At 40.1% G+C, this 22,119-nt stretch overlaps 2 protein-coding genes across 4 annotated transcripts; both read left to right on the top strand.

Annotated features, from left to right (window-relative positions):
- The first annotated feature begins 844 nt into the window (after window positions 1-844).
- Window positions 845-4,144, top strand: LOC122180957 (secreted frizzled-related protein 2-like). Its single transcript, XM_042872984.1, has 4 exons — window positions 845-1,131; window positions 1,664-1,833; window positions 2,686-2,778; window positions 3,834-4,144. Exons 1-4 carry the CDS (start codon window positions 845-847, stop codon window positions 4,142-4,144), a joined length of 861 nt encoding a protein of 286 aa, XP_042728918.1.
- A 1,803-nt stretch (window positions 4,145-5,947) lies between these two features.
- HDAC10 (histone deacetylase 10) lies at window positions 5,948-21,915 on the top strand. Of its 3 annotated transcripts, none has more exons than XM_042872841.1 (20): window positions 5,951-6,461; window positions 7,255-7,389; window positions 9,539-9,635; window positions 10,204-10,301; window positions 10,381-10,485; window positions 10,695-10,763; window positions 11,237-11,363; window positions 11,839-11,904; window positions 12,006-12,065; window positions 12,456-12,545; window positions 13,741-13,847; window positions 14,082-14,149; window positions 14,603-14,882; window positions 15,946-16,036; window positions 17,610-17,695; window positions 18,166-18,219; window positions 18,654-18,738; window positions 19,244-19,429; window positions 19,876-20,035; window positions 20,700-21,915. In XM_042872841.1, exons 1-20 carry the CDS (start codon window positions 6,385-6,387, stop codon window positions 20,714-20,716), a joined length of 2,058 nt encoding a protein of 685 aa, XP_042728775.1. In that variant the 5' UTR covers window positions 5,951-6,384; the 3' UTR covers window positions 20,717-21,915. The 3 variants fall into 3 exon arrangements, with proteins under 3 accessions (XP_042728777.1, XP_042728775.1, XP_042728776.1); XM_042872842.1 differs by having other exon boundaries at window positions 9,539-9,639; XM_042872843.1 differs by lacking the exons at window positions 19,876-20,035; window positions 20,700-21,915 and having other exon boundaries at window positions 5,948-6,461; window positions 19,299-19,423.
- Window positions 21,916-22,119: the final 204 nt, after the last annotated feature.

Below are 22,119 nucleotides of genomic sequence, written 5' to 3'. Positions count from 1 at the left end.
GAAATGATGAGTTCTTTGTAGAATTCTAAGTGTTACTAAGTTCATTTGACATAATGAACTCCATACGTGTAACCGTCTTTTCTCTCTGAATAAATACTGATAGCCACAACAGTCCTACAATATTTTTCCACCAGGAAAGGTTAAATCCATCACTGCATTGAATAAGTAAAAGATACAAGTTCTGTAGTCATTCTGTAGTCAGTAAAATTGATGGAAGTTGAGAGCTTTAGCATGTCACAGCACAGGAGTCCCAATTTCCAGCCAAAATATTTGGTTAGTAGAGTAAGGCTGATTCTTTTTTGGTGCTTGTGCAAATAAAGACAGTGCCTCTTCTACACTGTAAAACATGGAAGAGACATGAGCAATTACCACAAGCAAAACGTTTTCACTTGATAAGTCAATCTGGGCTGTTTTTTCTGGCTAGTCAGCAGTGTCTGAAAACAAAGGAGACACAGCAGCCCTAGGAGACAGCTTGTCTGCCCAACCACTTTTCTGGGGGATCTCTTAATTTGATTTAGAAAGCACATAGCAAGACTTCTAGGTGTCAAAATTTAATATACCACATAGCACCCTACTGCAGCTGATGCTGTCAGGCACGTGAAAGCCTATGGCTAATCTGTCTTTAGAGAATATACCTCTGTATCTCATCCCCACCTCCCTGGTTATCACAACAATCACTTGGATAGGCTATAAGATCTGGTGCTGTCTCAAGTGATTTGATAAGCAGACGAAAACCAAGGGTTCATTAAGCTCCTGGGGTATATAAGGCACAGGGTTTTCAGCATGCCCCTGTACTTGGGAGGTTTGACAGCCCCCTGTTTGGCAAGCTGGGGCTCACAGGAAGATGTTGTTGACTGCAAAAATACTTGTTTTCACTCTGAGTGGTTTCCTAAGAGTGGCCACAGGCTTTGACATTGGATTATCCACCAAATGTGTAGTGATACCCAAGGAGATGGACATGTGCCACGAGATTGGATACTCCGAAATGAGGCTTCCCAACCTGATGGGACACACAAGCATGGCGGAGGTCGTCCTAAAATCCACCACCTGGCAGCACCTGGTGCACACGGATTGTCACCCTCATGTGAGGATGTTCCTGTGCTCTCTGTTTGCCCCCATCTGCCTGGACACGTAAGTATCACAGCACCCAGCCTTTTGGCCAGTACAGGGATCAAATCAAATGTACTTCAATTGTAATGGAAAGGTGATCTCCGCCTCATCAGAAATAATTCTCTTAACTATTTCATACTCATTGGGAAAAAAAAGCACTGAAAAGCTCTTGAGTTCAACTTCAGCTTCAGTTTGCTTTGTGGAAATGAATGTGTAGCTAAAGAATATCATATTTTAGTTTGTTTCAGTTGAAATTTTGTTCGTGTTAATTTAAAGTTGAATATAGGTGACAATGAAACCAAATACCCGTTGCAAAGAGACTCAGGCTCTTGACAAGGATTTTCTCAGATAGTAAGAAAAGCATAAATAAAAACATCATAGCATTAATAAAAACATAATTCTGTAACGTAGAAGAATAAGCCATTTCTAGAAATGAATTATTGCTGAAGGTTGTCAAATATCAGTATGTACTTTGTGCAGAAATCACTGCTGAACTACTTTGTTATCACTGAGTGAGTTGAACAGCTTCAGCCTGGTGCTCCCTCTGGTGCAGGTTCATCCTCCCCTGTAGGAGTATGTGTGTTGGTGTTCGGGACAGCTGTGCTCCTGTGCTCGCCTGCCATGGGCACGCCTGGCCAGAAAGCCTGGACTGCAGTCGGTTCCCTGCAGACGAGGACATGTGTCTGGCATCGCTTACAAAGGAATATAAATATTTGCACAAAGGTAGGTGGAAGATGGCAGGGTGGCTGTACTGTATGCTGCAGGTAAACAAGATAGAAGGGACACAGTTCTCAGTCTGTGACTTTGTAATCGGAGTTGCATCTATGCATACTTGTTTGTGCAGAAGGGGAAGTATTAATGCCTGCAGTGAAAACTGTGGCACTCCTCAGATGATGTGAGTCAGCATCAGTTCAATTCAATGAAGAGTAGTTGGTCTACACATAGCAGAGGAAGTGATTATCTCCCTGCACAGCTACAGGCACTGTATTTTATTTATTTTGAGGTCTCTTTACAGGCTTATCAACTTTATCAGGGATCTGATAAACTCACAATTAATTGAATTGGTCTTCAGATCAGCTTGGAAAAGTTGGGAGGACTTATTATCTGATTTTCCTAAGGGAGTTAGCATGACATTAATGATCAAATCTTCAAATGTGCTTAGGTGTGTTTACTTAGGAGAATAGCAGTACAAGTAAGTTGCTGCTGGCACACTCCAATTCCTATGTTCTCAATATTAGTCCAGCTGAACCTAGGATCACTGACAGAATTCTCACTTGACCCGTTCCCCACTCCACAGCTGTATTGAAAATAAAACACTATTTATAAACACTGTATTTGATGTTGATGATTGAGTTTGTCAGTTTAAACAAAGAGTCAATGTGCGTGGAAACAGAAACTTCTTTTCCTCCTTAGCCATGTTTTTGGAGAAGCATGTGGATGCATACATTATCCCTGAACAATTTTGTATATTTTATGATTACTCATAGTTAAACAGCAAGCTCTCGACTTTCACAGCACAAAACTAACACAAAACATTCTAAAAGATAATGATGAGACTTTGCCATTTCTTACCAGTCCTACCAAAGCCTGCATGCCAGACCTGCCCAGCAGTGGAGGAACTCTTTACACACAAAAGAGTTCTTGAAGTTTTCTGTGACAGTAATTTTGGTAAGTCCTTGTTAATATGACTATTAAACTATCAGTTCTCCTTCTAAAATGCTTTTAAATTGGGATTAAAATAGCTGACAGCTTCTGCTGGGGTTTCAAAATCTTCATCCTGAGAGTTTGGATACTGAGTCAACTTTAGGTTATTTTTCAGAATATGTTCTTTCTGAGCAAAATTTAAGGATTTATTTTGCATGAAAGACTTCTTCATCATCTATTTTACAAACAAACAGCTTTTCTGTTCTTGTTGGGCTGGCTTCATTGCAGTACAATATGGTATATGGAAAATATTTCTGGCAAAATCAGGCAAATAAACCAGTTTGTCTTTTATTAGTAATTAAACCCAATAAAGCTTTGGTTGTTTCACCAGTGAATGGCATGTCCTTGTTAATTGTGCATTAATTGTTCACAATACATAGCTTACTGAAAAGACTCAGAAAATCATACAAAATAAATTCTGACCTCATGTTATTTTACTGAAGTGGTGGGCAATACTTCTGAGTTTGCCCTAGAAATGTCCTGCAAAGTCCTTTGAAGTCGATAGAGACTACCAGTGAATACAGCTGGCTTTAGAACAGGTACTGCAGAGAAATTTCATGCTAAGAAGTGTTGGTGGGATGGACAGATGTCTGTGATGTCTGTGATGAAAAGGGAGAATGTAACAGGGTGGTATCACCAAACATTACTGCTGAGAGAAACAAAATGAGTTTCAGTAGACTAGTTTGGGCAAGGAGGTCAGCCTCGTGATATTAGAATCACGCCAACAGCTTACAGGATCTAATTATCCAGTCACCATCACGTATACAGTGATGGCAAAAATACATTACACATCTTTGTGAAAATATGTTTGCCTAGTTGCCAATTCAGTGAAAAAAATGATCAGTTGCAAACTTATTTTAAAAAAAGTTAGACAATCTATGCTGCTGTGGGAGAAGATGTCACCACACTCCATCACCAGGAATTATGAGAGTATTTTTAAGGAATCTTCCTGCTTTAACGGGTATTTATTTCTATATTTGAACAAACTGAGCAACTTACATGTTTCCTTTTTTCTTTAGCAGTGAAAGTAAAGCTGTCCAAAAAAAGAGCAGTAATTGGCGACCAAGAGTACAACATTGAGTGCCACGTGGAATTCATTACCCAGGGCTCACTCTTGCCTTATGAAACTCAGCACATGATACAGCAATGGCTGCTTATCAATGAAAATTGTACACAGAGGATGACTCAAAGCCATCGTCCTATGGTGTATCTCCTTGTAGGGAAGATTGAGGAGGGTATCATTTTAGTTAATCAGATTTACCACTGGCAGAGAAGGGACTCCCAGCTGACTTTGGCCACTCGGAAATGGAGGTACCATAAATGCTTGTAAATATTTATCTTATTACTTATAAAAAGCTTAGTACACTTTTTATGCCAAACCTGCATTGTAAATAAGAATGTATAAGTGGCATGTAAAATCTTTGTTTCCTTTTAAACTGTATTATAAGTTGAACTTAGATCCAGTGTTATCAGGCCTACTTTCTATAGTATTTTAGCCATTTGTGAAATTTGAATTTGGTCATCTATGTATAAAGGCTTGAGTTATTGCAAAAATCTTTTGTATTATGTATAAAAACTGAAATGAAACAGTTTTCATCCAGCTCAGTACCTTTAGTGTATTCTTCTACAGGGTTCACCCCGCCATTTTCTTGACTTACCAAACTTTCTCTGGCTAATGCTTCATTAACACACCTCGTACTTTTCCTTTAGAGAATTTTAAAAGAAGGTGGCCCTCTGCTGGTCACTTTTGTCCGAATGAAAATGGAATAAATCGGAATAAATAACAGCAAACGTAACACAGCCCAACCGTAAGAAAATCTGGTCATTTGTTGTCATTTTACACTGATCAAGATGATCAATGGTGGTAATGCCTCCGAGCATGGGGTAACTGCAGTTTCGGAATCTTTTTAAATCAGGGCTTCTTTGTTGAAAGGTCCTATTTCATATTCCGACATACAAAACGTCAGTGCACCAGAGGGTGGTGGGCATGGAAGCGGCTGCCCAGGGCAATGGGCACAGCCCCGAGCTGCCAGAGCACAAGGAGAGTTTGGACACGCGGTTTGAATTTAGGGTGGTTCTGTGTGGAGCCAGGAGTTGAGCTCAATGATCCTTGTGGGTCTCGGAATTCCAGTTCGGGCTATTCTGTGAACCTGTGATTATATGATTTTCTATCATGAGCTAGAAAACTTCTGGAAATGATGAAAAAAAAAAAGTTGGAACAACCTATATTCAGTTTATACTGTATAATGAAGACACTGTTCTGAATAACGTAGGTGACTCAAAAGCTCGGTTCATTTGATCCCACCGAATCTGCAATGGTTTCTGCTGGAAAAATGGTAAATATTTAAAGCACTCCATCAGTGCCCACAGTTGCCAACTGCTCCCAAAGGCGTCTGATGGGGCTCAGGTCAGCCACGGGCGGCCCTGCAGGGAGCGACCCATTTAAGTGCCAGGACAACATCAACCACCTGGTCTTGGCACGAAAGGACATGGCTACTGATGTGAGCTGCTGAGAACTGGTTGCTCGATTGACTATGAGGTAAAGGAGGTCATCTTAGCTTGTGTCGATTTCCATTTATTTCTCTTTACATGAGGGGTTACCTTACAGCCCTTTGCTTACTTGCTCTTGGATCTGCTGTATATTTAAAACAGTGGCTATATTTGAACTATCCTGGGCATAACGCAGCTCCAGCTGCCAGCCCCACTTTGCAGAGCTCTGACAAAGTAAAGTGGAATTGGATGGAGCAATTTTGTCTTCATATGCACATATGTGTGATTTAAGACCCTCTGCTATACATCACCGAGGTGTGCAGAGGAGCTTGGTCCAGTTGGCAGCCCTGCCCGCGGCTGGGGGCCTGGAACGGGATGATCTGTAAGATTCCTCCCCCTCTAAGCCATTCTATCATTCTACGGTGAGCGCCAAAGAAAATTCAACTCGGGAATTTGGGCTGGGAACGTTTCACCCCTTAACTACCAACCCCTCGGAAGCCAAACGCCCGCGCAGCAGCAGCAGCCACCTGAGGGCGGGGCTGTGGGCGTTCCGTTGGACGCGTCGCAGCCCCGCCCGCTCCCGCCATCCCGCCCCGTGCTGCGAGCGGGCGGCGCCGTGCCTTCAGCTGGCGGTGAGGCCGAGGCGCTGCTTGGGCGGCCCGCGTGGGGACCGCGGTGTGCGGGTGCCGTGCGGGGCTGCAGAGCACGAGCTCTCCCGCGCACCTGTCTCAGCCTGAGGTGAGTAACCCCTACGCACCTGCCGGCCCAGGTCTCGCCCCGGCTTGGCCTCAGGCCCTTATCCGCAGACTGAGGGAGCTTCTGTACCCCCTCCAATGCACCGCACGTCCTTCTGTTGGTAACCGGGAATCCAGCCCGCGCGGATCCAGCTTCCAGGGCCGTGCCGGCCGTTCTGCCCTGTGTCCTCACAGACCAGCCCCTCGAGGCTTTGTTTGCGCTTTGTACTTAGAAGTCAGAAGTGCGAGATCCTCCTGCAGGCCTTTGCCCTGCACGCATACATTCCCACTGGCAGTTCATCGTACATCTGTTCTGTACCCGAGATAACGCGCCTAGGGACCTCTCATGTCTGTAGCGATGGCTTCAGGAACAGCCCTGATTTACGATGAGGCGATGACCAGGCATAAGCTGCTTTGGAACGAGTAAGTCAGTAACGTCCTGTCCTTTTTATGAATTGATTCTTATCAAGAAAGTACCCAGTGCATGTATTTTTTGTAAATGTGAAGTGCAGTGTGTAGAGACAGACAACCTGGTAACTTTCCTGCTGAACAGAAAGTCTGCCTTCTTGTAAAACTTTTACTGCTAATTAGTATCTAGATACTCTACTGCTAATCTGAAGCTGGATCTGAGAAGCTGAAGCTCTGCAGTCCAGTAGGCCTTAGTAAGGGGATTAGTTCTCTAAACACTGCAGTTTAAGCTAACTGAATTGCTCATAAAGCTGAAGTCTCACTGACCTTGGAAAAATATATGGATTTACTTTCTCATCTGAAACCCTTCAATTAAGTTCAATTAGAAACTGATATAAACAGCTGGCTCACGTTTATGTAAATTAGACCAGTACCTTTGTTGTGCTTGAAGTCCTGTCAAATCCTCTTCTCTGCTGATCTTCCCTGTAAGATCTTCACTTTTAATCTCAATGTCTCCATGTCTGTGGTAATCATTGCTGCTTTAAGTGGTGGGAGAAGAAGCAAAATTTAGTGTTGTTTTGTTTATTTCTGTGCAAGAGACATAAATTTATTTTTGCTTACAGATTTTGTAATCATTTGGCTCAATTCTAAACTGAAAAGTATTCAAAGAATTTTATTATAATTATTTTACTCTCACAAGTCCCTCTGAGGATATTGAATCTTTACTTATAGTGCATAGTAGGCATTATTATTACTTGAAAGCTGTGCTGGTGTGTGTTGCAGTAATATGAATATCACTTATTTTCAGTCCTATTTGTGATATTGAAGTGCCAGAAAGACTGTCGGCCTCCTATGAGCAGCTTCAATGTTACCATCTTGTGGAAAGATGCATCCCTGTGCCTGCTAGAGAAGGAAGCGAGGAGGAAATCCTCTTAGTTCACAGGTCTGAAATTTATTTTTATTGCCATTCAGTTTAATCTAATGAAATAACAGATGTCATACCTCCAGAGCATGTTTTACACCATTTAAAAATACCTGGTTCTAAGCTCAATGACTTCCAGTAATTTCAGTGGAAAATATGTCAGGCTGAAACTTGCACAAATCATGTTGACTATGCTATAGATGCTGAAGTATGAATGAATTTGCTGTTCCACTATATCACCATTTCCACTCTTTGGATTCTTGAGCAGTTATTGCTGATTTGAATACAATATTAAAAGTAAGTTTCTAATTTAAAAATGTAGGAAAACTGATAAGCACCTCTTTCTCCCAAACATCTTTGAAACAGAGTGAACTAACAGAAAAACTTTGTAGCTAAGTCTGTGGGGGAAATTCAGAGGATGAGCTTCTTGCCCCTTCTGAACTCATGGCTCTAAAGTCTGCTCTGGCACTTGTCCCCTTGGTGCGATAGCTCTGCAACCAACACGCATGTTGGTTGTGTGCTCGTTTTCCCTTGTTAGGAAGCAGTGAAGTCTTTCCCTGAAGGACAAGTGGAGCTGGGAGCAAAGCACTGATGGCAAAGCAGACAGAGGCAGTGTCTGCATAGGCAAGAGCACAATCCCACAGTCCCCAAGGGAAGTGGGCAGCACAGATGCTATTAACCAAATCCAGCTGAGAGTTTAGATTGCTTGACAAGTCTGCAGTGACATGGCAGAGGTGAGATTAAGTTAGAATAACATTCCACAGGGCAGCATGGAGGCCCACATCGGTGGATGCAGAGATAGCTATACAAGGTAACTAAAATGTATCCAGGGTGAGGACTTTACCTTTAAATCAGCTCCCAAGTGAAGGGTGGGAAGGCTTTGCTGAGGCTTCTTAGCAGAGTTGTTTAGGGGAACTTCCACTAAGGTTCCATCTAGCTTGCTCCCTTAAGACCATCAGCTGTACTGTCTTTAAACAATTTCTGAACCCAGCAGTAGAACCCCAGGAAACAAAAGTTTGCACACAGGTGACCTGATGCTTGTTTGAGGACAATGAATCCTGAATCATGTTTAAATTTTCAGATTCCAGAACAGTATTTTTCCTCAAAATGTTCTTATTGGAATGCAGGCAGCTCTGCTTACCAATATAATTTATATTTGCAGTAAGTACATTGCTGATCAGGTACTGAAGAGACTTGATAACAATTCGCAGTTGAGTTGTCCCTTCTAGATGGCTTGGAACAAAAAATTCACTAAGGTCTTGTTTTTCTTTCCAAATGTAGGGTAGAGATAATAGATGTCTTTTTTTTTCTAAAGACTTTCATATTGAAACAAGTGCATAACTCCTACAAAAATGTTGTTTGAATCCTCCATTAGGTAGGAAGCTGCTGAGGAAGTTAAACTAGTAATTACACAATCGTTGAGCTTCGTACAGTTTTGTTCTTGATAGCATCTTCATTTTGAATTCACTGCTTAGAACTGTTTATATTAGGTAATGCTGGTCTGTCTCACTTTGTTGTGAAACTGTGGTTGCTTTGGATGTCCAGCAAGAGGAGCACACAGAACACATATGTGGTTGCTGTATCCTGTGTTAGGATGCAGATAGGAGGGTAGATGCCATCAACCTTAATTTCCATCTCAGCACCCAAAGGCAAAATAGCAGTGACAGAGAATTGGCGGAACAGTGTTTCTAAGTACTTGTGCTCTTGAACCAATGAGAAGAGGGAGTTATACATACATCATAAGGAATTCTATCAAATACCTGTTTTCCATACAACAAGGGATGATTGGACACATTCTCAGTCATAATTCATATGCTGACAGCTGTCAGATTCTAATTTACTTCTAGTTGGGATGGTACCTCTCTGTAGCGTGGATTGCAGAATAGTTTGTAGCACAATGAAAAAACAGCTTTTTGGTGATACCAAGACCACTGGAAAAGGGGAGAAGCATGTCATATTCTTAGGATATCCAAGAATCCTTAATTTCATAGCACTCCATTGCTTTGCTGTATCCTACAACCAGCATCCCAGGATACATGCTGGACTTGTGAAGTCTCACAGATAACCTCTCTTAACATGTTTTGTTAGCTTTCATTACAATTAAATTGTATTTAAAAACTGTAAGTCTGTTTGCTTAGTTAAGTGTTGTTCATCTCCCTCTCCTCTGCAGTTCACAACACTTGGAGGCTGCAAAAAGCACACAGACAATGAACGAAGAGGAACTGAAAAGAATCTCTGGAAATTATGATTCTTTTTTCTTTCATCCGGTGTGTAAGTTAAACTGCTTCCTGTAGTGGGATTTGCAGGTATTTGTATTACTGCATCTGTGTGATGGTTTTCTAAGTAGGGGAATGCTGATAGTAATTTGTTTTGCTATCTAAATATACTTGCATGTGTTTATGCCCTTCTGTTGATCCGTTTCCAGTTTAGTGCTATGCTGTAATTTAAATTGATAAGTGTTCTTTTACCTATTCTGTAATTGTATCATGCCAGTATACATACTACTCAAATTTTGATTTTGCCTTTGTTACTGTAAGGTTTTGCTCCTTATTTTCAGAGACACCAGTAGAACCAGTCAGTTCAATACGTCCTTTTCTTATTTCTTATCTCCCTCAGAGAGAACATCCTTACAAAGGATGTGATGATTACAGATAAACCTAATAGAAAGCACACTGGCTTTTCTGTTGTAAAATTATGCCTTTAACTAACTGCATATAATTTCATTAGCATAGACTTATGTCAGTTTCATATTGGGTCACAAAGCACATTATGCATGCTATCTCTAAAACTAGCTGATGAACGACTGATGATAACAATGAAATTCTCTTCTTTTAGAGCACTTACCACTGTGCCAGACTCGCTGTAGGAGCAGCTTTGCAGCTAGTGGACTCTGTGATGTCAGGAAAAGCGTGCAATGGAATGGCATTAGTAAGGTAAGAAAATGTGAGGAAGTCTTCACTTCTCACCAAAATTCACCTTGGTTGTGGATAATGACATAAAACTTTGTTTTAGACCTCCAGGTCACCACAGTCAGAGAAATGCAGCTAATGGGTTCTGTTTGTTCAACAACGTTGCTATTGCAGCAGAATATGCAAAACTGAAATATCACCTACAGAGGTAAGAGCGTCGCTGACCGTAGAGAAGCTTTTCATGCCAAGTGTAATGTTGCATTATTGTTTGACATGGTACCATTTTAGAGTGATGTCCACAGCCTCGTGGGTGTCACGTACCTTTTTGGGTCCCAAAATCTTCAGTCATCTGCACTTCCTTCAGACCTCTATGCTGTGGTTCTTCCACTGAATGTTTTATTTTGCTTTTCTATGCAGAATCCTAATTGTTGACTGGGATGTGCACCATGGGCAAGGAACTCAGTATATATTTGAAGAAGATCCAAGGTTTGAAGGATGCTTTTGTTAGCTAGCTAAATACTGCGTGCTTCTGTAGGGAATAAGATATTTTTCTTATACTCCTAAATCTAGAATCTCACCAAAGACAAGATGTTCTTCTTGCTATTTTAGTGACTGTTGTTTTTAACCTGTTATTAAGTAAAGGGGGAAAAAAATCTAACAAGAAACACATGAATTTATTTTACAGTAAAGATTAACAAACACAAAATGAGTGAGCAGTGTGACTTTTAGGAAGATTATCAGTTGTAAGATCTCTGTAGGGAGCACATGCATGACATTACTAAAAGCTGTCCCAGGTTAATTTTGACATAGGGCCTTCTGTACCGATTTCTATGGTCAAAAGCTGCTTAGCGAACTAAGAGGAAAGGATAATTATATTTTCATGCTTTCACTATATATTAGAGTTCACAGGGTCAGTTTTGGAGCCTTTTTGTCAAGCTGGATTTTTCTTGTATTTTCAGTGTTTTGTATTTCTCCTGGCATCGCTACGAACATCAGGAATTCTGGCCATCACTCAAAGAATCTGATTATGATGCTGTGGGTTTGGGAAAAGGAAAAGGTTTTAATATAAATTTACCTTGGAATAAGGTAAATGTTATTTACAGCCCAACAGAACAAAGGCAATAGCTTTATTTCTTATGCATTATATAATGCTTTCTGAATATGTGCTGCTTTGCCTGCTTGGCAGATGTAGCATAGTGTATCTTATTCCTGTCAGTGAAATGTCTTCTAAGAAATAAGGTTCAGAATGTCGTGTTTGTTTGTTTCAAGAGAGAAGACGACACATGCATATCGTTTCTCTTCAGTATCTTGGCTAGCCACTCCTGGGAGTGCTTCAGGAGATGGCTATGTCCATCCTTGTTCAGCAGAGAACTGAAGACCCAAAACGATGGATATCTGTATATAGTTCTTATACAGAGGTGTTTGAGCTGATCTTACGAGGCTGTCTTGTCTTTAACTTTTGGTATTATCTTTCCTTATGTCTGGCAAAAGCTTAGGAAAAGCTATTACTTCAACAGGAAGATCTGATCTCCCATCTGATCTGATTTCTCCCATTTTGCAGGTTGGGATGGGAAATTCAGATTATCTTGCTGCATTTTTTCATGTGTTACTTCCAACGGCTTTTGAGGTACTGTACAATTAATGAATATGCTGGTGTCATTGTATAGCTGTGTACAGTTGAAATGCAGTGCAAAAGAACGTGCTATATTTCTTTCTGTTTTGTAACAGTTTGATCCTGAACTGGTTCTTGTCTCCTCTGGATATGATTCAGGAATTGGAGACCCTGAGGTAAGTAACATTTTGTGGTTTGTGTTGTCAGTCATAAATGTGTTTGTAAAATATTCCTGCATCTTAAATGCCCATTGATTGCTATGTGCAATTCACTGACCAAGCTGAAAATACATGTTTGAGTCTTTAAGCTGACCCAGCTCAATGCATAGCACAGGACATATAAAGATAGATTGTCCTGTAGGCGCAACTCCTGCATCATCTTTTTGCATCTTCCTTTAAAGCAGTTGGTTCAGCATTTTGTTAGATACAGCTAGAGGTGAGCGTTCCTTTATGCTGAGGCTGAGTCCAATCTCATTTATTTCAGATCATCTATCTATTTATTTATTGTTCTCACTAGTGTTTTTGATTCAAGGTTTCATCTCTTAACAGAACTTTTCTTTAATTTAGGGTCAGATGAATGCCACTCCTGAAGTCTTTGCCCACCTTACCCATTTCCTGATGCAGTTGGCCCATGGGAAGCTGTGTGTCATCCTGGAGGTAAATACTTCTGGAGCTTAACAAAATAATTTCTTTTTGTATCTCCTCTTAGAATCAATAATACAAAAAAAGACTAAAATTTGGCAGTGCTCTTAGACATGAAAAGAAGTGTGTGTCCTGATTATTATTTTAATTTAAAATGTTAGAACAGAGGAACATGTGCTTATTTTTCTGAAAACAGCTTCTACAGCTGTGTTCAGTTCTTGTGCACAGTGACTACAGAATGCTGCTCTGGACAGTCCCCACTTCATTAAAACTTATGTAGGGAATAAACTGCATTACTAGTGTTGTGCAATTTTGTCTTACTCCTGAATAATTTTTAAAAGCTTTAGCATAAATACACTGTAAGTTGGTTATAGAGCCTGTGCTGCATTCCCATTTGGGGAGTTTTTTTGTTTGTTTTTAATAAAAACATCTATCAAGATCTTTAAGAGGTCTTTTTAAAAGCATTTTTTTCCTCCTTTTGAAGTCAATGTCAACTCCTCTTCTGCACGGTGGAGAAACGGTCATTTTGCTGGTAGATAAGTTTGTGAATCTTCCCAGTATGATCCCAAACAAGTGAATTGCTTAGAAATTGATTCACTTGACCTCTGTTTTGCTTGAGCTGTTTTCCATCACCCTTTCTTCAGCAGGTTATTATACATACTGCCTGAAGTGCAAATAATCATCTCCTCACGATGCAGATGATATGACTGCTCCATGAATGGAATGCAGGAACAAGTCTGTCATCTTTAATTCCATCATCTTAAATCTATCTTCATTTCTCTTCCAACTCTTGCCAAATTATCAGGACAGTGATATTTTAAGTGTCAGGCTGTGGGAGATTTCCCCTGTGCAGATATTTTAGAGGACAGCAGTAATTTTTACCTTGTAAGGAATCTTCCACCAGGACTGCTGAAGCTGGAATGCTATGGGAGGGGAGTGTAAAAGAATGTTTCTAGAGTTACAGGGCAAAGTCACAACTGACTTCCAAACTGAACTGAACCATGATGAAGTGAATAGAGTTGTTGCTTGCTGCTGAACTTCAGCAGGTAACCTCTAACTTAATAATTTTTTATATGAAACACTGAATTGTGTTTGCTTACAATCTTTCATTTCTGTAAATTCAGGTACATTCAGTTTGATTTATTTCCCGTGATGACATTCAGACTTCATGTGTATTGGTCCCTTACGTGGAATGAAACACTTTTTCTAGGGTGGGTACCATCTGAGGTCCTTGTCTGAATCCGTCTGCATGACTGTAAGAACTTTGCTAAGAGATCCTCTGCCTCAGGTAACTGGAGAAATGGCACCTTGCCTAAGGTAAGCATAGGAATAATTCTAGAACAACCTGTGTAGCTATCAAAGATATAAAGATGTGCAAGCTTTAAGCACTTTGCCTGCCAAGGTTTACATGTGATACGTTGTAATCTATTTCCTGCTTTGAGACATTTCTTCAGTGATTTTATTTTCTTGTTGGTGTTGTTTTTTCCCATTGGTAAATTATTCCCTGTTTTTTCATCACTACTGATACTGTTAATCCTGTTTCTTTCACAGTGCTATTGAATCTATTCAAAATGTGAGAGCAGCACATAAACCCTACTGGAAATGGTTGACGTATGAAGGTAATTAATAGAATTGGTAAAAGGATTCATACAGAAATTCAAAATTAAGATCATTTCCTCTGGTTTGAAATAACTGAACTACCAGTTATTCACCCAAATGATTGCTGGAGGGCTGTGAGGCTTCCTTCAGGGCCAAGTCTTCAGCTAGTCTGAGGAAAAAAAACATTGTTAACTTCTAGAGGTGACAAACATCACATTAAAAAGTAGTGCTTTGATATCTTTGTTTGCTGTGTGGGGAAAAAAAATGGTGGAATTTTATTATCACTTACAAATTTTTTCTGGATTAAAAAAATTGTAGCATCACTGAAAAATGTGTGTGCCAAAATATTGCAGACAGTGCATGGAAACAAATATAAACACTGTGAATACAGGTGTACTTTGTTTTGCAAATAATTGTGACTAAATATTAACATACTGCTCACAAATTAATACACGTGAAACTTTTTTTTCTAGACACATCGTTTTTGCACAATTTGAGCACCAAATCAGACTTACTAAAGACTGCTGATACAAATCCCTGTACAGATGGTGAAGCTAAGATAGCTGACAGCAATGGAACTGACAGAATAGAAAGATTTTTGGAGTTGCACATGAAAAATATTGTATTTCCAATTCCTCCCATCAAAACAGCAACAACAGCTGAGTTGAAAGCTTCAGCAGACCCAAACACCTTCCCAGTACACCTTCATGTTGTGAAGGAAATGGACAAAAATGAACTAGAAGCTCTTGTCAGGTTGGTCGTATTTAATTAATTTTCAACTTAATTATAAGGATGAGAGGTCTCAGAACAAACCATAATCTTATTCTTTCCCTGCCATTGTCTCTGTGGCATCGGTCTACTCAGTCATAGGCAGCATTACTACTTCTGAAAACTTAAGACATTAGAGTTAGCTACCATTTTTCTCCTTAAAGTCATAGGATCATATGGGTCAAAAAGGACGACAGTGATCATCTAATTTCGACCCCCTGCTGTTTGCAGGGTCACCAACCAGCAGACCAGGCTGCCCAGAGCCACATCCAGCCTGGCCTTGAATGCCTGCAGGGATGGGGCATCCACAGCCTCCTTGGGCAACCTGTTCCAGTGTGTCACCACCCTCTGTGTGAAAAACTTCCTCCTAATATCTAACCTAAGCCTCCCTAAACCTAAAGTTTAAAACCATTTTCCCCTTGTCCTGTCACTGTTCACCCTTGTAAACAGCTGTTCCCCCTCCTGTTTATAAGCTCCCTTCAAGTACTGGAAGGCCACAATGAGGTCTTCCTGGAGCCTTCTGTTCTCCAAGCTGAACAAGCCCAGCTCCCTCAACCTTTCTTCATAGGAGGGGTGCTCCAGCCCTCTGATCATCTTAGTGGCCCTCCTCTGGACTCCTTTACATAACTAATCAGAATGTTTCAAGAGAGAGAGGACAGTGAAAATGTGTTAGTTTAGAAGGAAGGTGTTAGGAAAATGCCTCTAAGATCTGTGTTAGCTTTTAGCTGGAAAAGAAATATCTGACTGGTATTGCAATTTCAGAAACTCAACTTCCAAAATTAGAACGTCTCATTTTGACAGCACTTTATTTCCTGAATATCATCAGGCATTTTTTGTTTTCTTTTAGTGCAAATAGAAACAGGTTTAGAGACTGTTAGGCAGGAGTGTTGTCATCTTCCTGCTAGAGCTAGGTCTTTGAGAATGAATGTGTAGTATTTATAGAAAATGTGTTGCTGTCAGTACTGACTGCAAAATACCATTATCAGGATCCTCTCCAAAAGTGCTGTCATATCTAACCTAGTTTTGCTTTGTGTGATTCATTTTACAGTGATTTTTATGCGGACCTTGTGGAAGCAAACAAAACTTTGCTCTCTCTTGGCAGTGCTTTGACCATCCTAGATAAAATACTTAAGAAAGAGGTAAAGAGAATGTGGTTTAATTGAGGGGGCTGGGGGTTGCCTTCCTGATTTCTGCTTCTACATCTAGATATTAGTTACTGTGTAGTTCATAACCCTGCTGATCTCAACTAGTCTGTGCTTAGCTAACAAGAGAGGATGTGAGATGAGAAAGCATTTTAGGAGTAGTTAACCTTAAGACACCTTTCTAATTATTATTGGGCAAGATATTATTCTGCTTTTCTGCAGTCACAGCTCATGAGGCATCGCTCTCAAACATAAGGATGAACCAGATATTCATTCTTCCAGTTGCTGTGGGCACAAGACTGTATCAAGCACCAGCGAGCAGCAAGGAATCTGAGATAGATTTCAACTTCTGCATGGAGTTTTGCCTGCAGACTTCAGGAGAGAGTTAACTTCTGCAGTACCCTATAAGATAGCAGAGTATGCTAAGCTGTACTCTCTATCATTATATGTACAATAATTTATGCAGTCATTTGTTTTCCTGGCCCTTCACCCTGATTACTTTCATAGACCAGTTCAAAACACCACTGTGCTGTATGATTCCAAACAACCATTCCAGCTCAGCAATCTGATCCTTGCACAGTCAGGAATGAAAATGAGGCAGACTTAGAGGTTGCAAGATTGTATTTATGTACTGACATTTTGAAAAACAAAGAGGAAAACAACAAGCAAGTTAAAAATAAAATGCCAAATGTATATTATGCAAACAGTCTCATTTGGTAAATCAGTCTCTTTGAATAAAAAGCTCTCTCTAAAGTACAAAGCCAGTGAGGATTAATAACTGTGAGAATGGCCTCTTTCTTGTAAGTCATCTTCCTGCTGTTGGCAGTCATGGCTGTAGATTTTGGGAACAAATTTCTATTGTTACAGGCTGCAGGTACCTCTAGGTATAGATTAGATAAACTATAAATAAAATAGATTATAAATAGATGAGATAAACTACTGGCAGAAGTAAATAGCATCTGCAAGTAATGACTATTTGAGATTATATGGAGGTGATGCTGAGATTTTGTGTTCAGAGTTAGAGGAGAACTGAGCAGGAAGAGCACACGTTGTGTCCTTGCTTATGTTCCCTTATGTTTCACGCGGAGTTTAAAGCTCTGCACAACACAAACCAGCACTTAAATGTTGACTGGTTAATACTGTCACCATGTTTTCTAGAAAGTAATGGCTCACCCATGTTAAAGGAAGAGTCAGAATTCTGGGACAGCTTTCTTTTCATAGTGTCTGTCTTTCCAGTGTGTTTTGCATTCTGGCACACTGAGTGCATCTAATCTGCAGACTGCTGAGAGAACCACTGAAGATGACCTTCACCTACATAAGCTACTTTTACAGCTGACTTTCCATGCAGGACCATGCACTTGAAACTGTACAACAGCTTTTGGTGTCAGAATCAAATGTGACCTTTGTGTTGTACACGAATTAATAACATCTTAATCTTAGGATCTCTTCCCTGCAGCTGTGGCTTTGTTTGAATGATACATAAGTAAAAAAACCAATCGGTGCAAATAAGAAACGACACGATCTTGTGCAGCACTAATTACTTCTGAATAAAAAAAAAAATCTTTTGTAGGTATGCAATGGAATTGCAGAATCACCTGCAGCTTCTGCTTCTGTTGCTGTTGCACTGAGCCATTCTCTTCGTTTTGGGTTTCAAAGGTGAATTTTTATCTTTTGCATTTGGTATTCAAAATGTAAAAAGATGAAAGTGGATAAAATATGTCAGGTTGCCTTTGTTGAAAGGCTTCATTTTAAAACAAATGTGCACAGCTTTTTTGATTTGCAGTAAAGACAGCATTGCATATGACAAAATCCTTTTGCCTTACCAAACGCAGAACACCTGTAGGGATCAATGCTGTGCAAACTTAGGCTTTCTGTGCCAGATATTGGCTGCCCTTGACCTAAGGACATTTTCTTGGCTTAGTTTCCCCAGGATTAGTGGGAGAAGAGCATTCCCTTGAGGTATCCTAAATTTCTTTATACTTCTAATAGACCAAGTTCAGAGAGGTGTATATTCTTTTTTATTTATTTAATCTGCATGCAAATTCTTTAAATCAGTTGCATTAATTGAAAAGAATTACTTGCATGTACAAATGAATGTATACATGATTTTCCTTTGTGTTCTATAGAGTGCTTTGCATCTTTGTTGGAGATATGGATATCATACCGAGCACAGAAGATGGGTGAGGCTTCTTTTTAATTTAGGAAATTAAATCCCAGGGATGATAAATGTTCCTAAATGACCATATATATGATGAAATCTGCACTAAGAAATCAGTTGTGAATTGATTTTTCATTGAGTTTAACCTGAAACAAAATACCGAGCAAGCCAAAATGTATTTCTGAAAACAAGCTTCTGTTTCTAAATTCTGCCTTATTAGTTTAGTAGTTGGTTTGAAGTATAGCCCTTCTATATCAATTTAAATTAGAATTATTACTGAAAATGTAAGATTGAAAATACAATGTTGAATATGCAAAATAATAAAAAAGGCAATTATTTAAAAGGGTAAGACAAGATAGGGAAGAAAGTATACATTATACTGAAATAATGGATAAAACAGAACTTTTTATCTCATTGGGAGTTGGTGAAATACTTGGATGTGGGTTTCGATTACAGAAAAATACTCGTCATACATGTTTGCAAGAAAGAACAGACTGGAAAGAGCAGCTCTAAACACTACATTGTGCTAAACTGGAAAGAGGTAAGGTGCACTTTGTGAAAACATCCTAAGATAAAAAGTTTGGGTTTTTTAAAACAAAGAATAGAATAGATTTATAAATTCATAAGATGTCATTGAGAATTACACCTCTCACTGCAATTGGGACTTCAAAAAAAAAAATTCTTTCTTTGCCCTTCCAGTAGTGCTGCTCCTTCACAGACCTTTAATGTGAATTAGAATGCATGGTTTGAGTAAGCCTGCAATGGCTGTTTTGTTTTATGTTAGAGAAGGCAGAGTTGCAGTGCAGTGATGCTACAGAAAATATGAATAACCAGTGTTGATCAAAGCTGCATGTTTAATATAAGGATTGCTGTGAAAACACATCAGTATTCTGTTCCTAGAGTCAACAGAAAGCTTTTTGAATCTCATGTTATGTTGGGTTTGGGGTTTTCTTGCCTTTTTTTTTTTTTTTTTTAATTTTCCAATCCTACATATGAGCATTTTCAGCTTCATGTTTGTTCTAAATTGCTTTTCATTGCTGTTAAAGGATGCTGACAGGAATGACTTCTTTTCTGCTGTGCTTGGATTCATTCTCCCTGTAGCATATAGTTACCAACCCAACCTGATAGTAATAGCTGTTGGACCAAACAGGAGCCTTGGAATAAGTGGGATTTCTCTTATTATTGGTTTGCTACAAGGACTGGCAGAATCTCGAATTCTTGCAGTGATTGAGGTAAGAAGTGGTGCTACACCATGGTACTTCAGGTGACCTGGGACAGAACTCAAATCAAGCAACAGCGTGTTGGGTGTGAACTGCTCTGAGCTGCTGTATTCTGACTGTGCTCATTATGCTGTCTTTGGAACATCTGAGTTGTTGACATAAATAGCCCATGTTTCTGTCTGGCCTGAGAACAAAAGCAGGCAGACACATACTGAGCTGTAGGCAGCCTGCACGATTGAGAAGCTAAGGCGTGAATGCAAGGCCTGAGCTAATGTTTGTGTTTACGTGCAGCAGATGATGATCCAACAGTTTGCCTCAGTTTGGGGACTGGCTTTGCTTTCCACATGGAATGTGCAGCTTAGAGTTGTGCTCTGACTAAAGATAGTTTATGACTTTTTTCCATCTAATACGATTGGAAGCAGCCCACTGTTCTGTTTGCTTTTTTTTTTCTTATTTAGGACACAGACATAAATCTAATGCAAAGTGTAGCCAAAGCACTTGCAGGTGCTTCTATGCCAAATTTTGGAGCTCATGTGCCTCCTACCCAAGAAAAAGTAAATCAAATAAAAAAACTAAGAAACCAGCTTCAGCAGGACTGGAAAATGCTTCAATGCTCAGGTAAGTAGTCTTTAGTTCTTATTAATATATATGTTCTTAGACAGATGATAAAATACAACTGAATTCTAAGTCAGTGGGAACACACTGATGCAATGTGAGCAGTATGAAGCTGCATGCCCTTGATTCTGCCCATTGAGCTTGAAAGCACTGCATTTCATAGCACAGTGTAACTGTACACTTTGGAACTCTGAGTATCGTTGCTCCAAAAATGTGTATTATTTATCCTGAAATAAAGCTACCATAATTCTATGAGTTTAAATAATGTTTAATAAGATGTGCATGGGCTCTGACTGCTGATGTGCTTTCTGAAGATAGTGTAGAATGAGATGGCATTTTAAAATAATGAAAAATAGTGTTCCTTAACTCAGTAGTGGTTAGTTCTGATTGAAATACATTCACATGTAGTTGAAGACCAGGTAAAGGAAATCAGTTTAGGAAGGCATGTGGGATTTAAGAGTACCAACTTACAAACAGTTTTCTGCTGAATAACCTTTGGTTTTAAGCAGAATATTCATAAACAGTGGTAAAGGTGGGCATCTCTCTCTGAAAGAAAATGCTTTTAGAAGAAAGGGTCAGGAGCAGTGGCCTAGCCCCAGTAAAACTGTTGTTATGGACTTGGGAATGAGCTTGATTAATAACTTCATCTTACTGGTGTTCTTTTCAGTGAACGATGGAATTTAAAGCACTTTAAAACCATTTTATGCAGCAGAAGAAAACGTGACACTTCATTTTGCCTTTCAAGTCACTGGGGAAAAAAAGGTGGTTGATGTCTAAGCAGAATAAGAGCCATTTACAGTTTCCTCTTTTTTTTCAAATACTTACAATCCATGTTTTTGTCAGGGTGCTATGCTTGTACATTCTGTGTTGACACTATGCAACTGACATGCGAAACCCAGTCCTCTGTGCTCTGAGGCCTGTGTTATATGTGACTGCAAAGTCAGGCTTGCACAGGCACTAGCTTGACTGCGTCAATGTTTGCAAACTCCAGAAGATGGGAACGTGAATGAGCAATTCTAATAGCCAAGCATTTCAGAATGACTCAGTGCGACACCTGAGTGCACTACCACCAGCTCACTGGGAGTTTGAACTCAACAACAGGTCCTTCAGATTAATGATACATTTCTAGGACTTAAAGGATTCACCAAATATGGTCTTTCCTTTAATTCCTGTGACTGATGAGAGAACATTAATAGCATCCCAGCAGTGGCAGTGTGTGATTGAGGTGAAATCTAATCTCCTGAACTACACAGAGCCCAAGGAGAAAAACACATAATACTTTGCATAGGTAAAGTCACTCAATATGTTATTGAGTAAAACAGTGTAAAGACTAAAATAACATTTATGACATACATATGTGCTGTGAATGTTCTGGGGCTATGGACTTGAGTCTGCTCTCCTTTCAAATGCAAGTTTTCTATATAAAAAATAAAAAGCACTGCTATTATGTTTTGGTGGTGGCCTCAGGTGAGGCAGCTTGTGAACTCTCAAAACAAAATGGACTTCCTGAGGCAGCAGCCGTACTGTGCCTTGGTTTTCAGCACTCTCCTTTCTGTGCTCGTTTCCAGGTGTACGTCTCTGTGACTTCAGTATTGTAACCTGCTTTCAAGCACTTAAAATCACATATATCCATTAGGCTGCTTTCCTACTGCTGTTGGTATTGGGATCAACTGCACACACTGATTAAATCAGTCTTCGTTGTCCTATTTTTAGGACTGTTTTTGGAAAATTCTGTGTCCAGTGTGTTCTCTCCCAGGGAGGATCCCACTTGTTCTGTTTTGCTGCCCTCTGTAAGCCATGAGATGTAGGTTACGTTTATTAGAACATGACTAAGAAGGTAAAACTCTATTTTCAATAAAAGAACTTTGCAAGTACTGTCAGAACTCTGTTTGCAGCACTACGTTTGCTGGCTGCGGACCGCTCGCGTTTCCTGAGCTCCTCGCTGGCGGCCGGGCCGAGGAGGGGCGTTGCGGCGCCGATCGCTACTGGCGAGCAGCCGACGCGGGCGCTCAGGGGGCGGTGCTGGCGAAGGGGGCGGTGCGGCACCTCAGGGCCGTGGTAGCGCCGTGCCCCTCCCGCCTCCCTCG

Source organism: Lagopus leucura, unplaced genomic scaffold (assembly GCF_019238085.1).
Source record: "Lagopus leucura isolate 7727_CA_CO unplaced genomic scaffold, USGS_WTPT01 Super-Scaffold_100008, whole genome shotgun sequence".
NCBI lineage: Eukaryota > Metazoa > Chordata > Aves > Galliformes > Phasianidae > Lagopus > Lagopus leucura.
The sequence above is the reverse complement of the archived record's forward strand: the minus strand, read 5'-3'. Positions and strand labels throughout refer to the sequence as shown.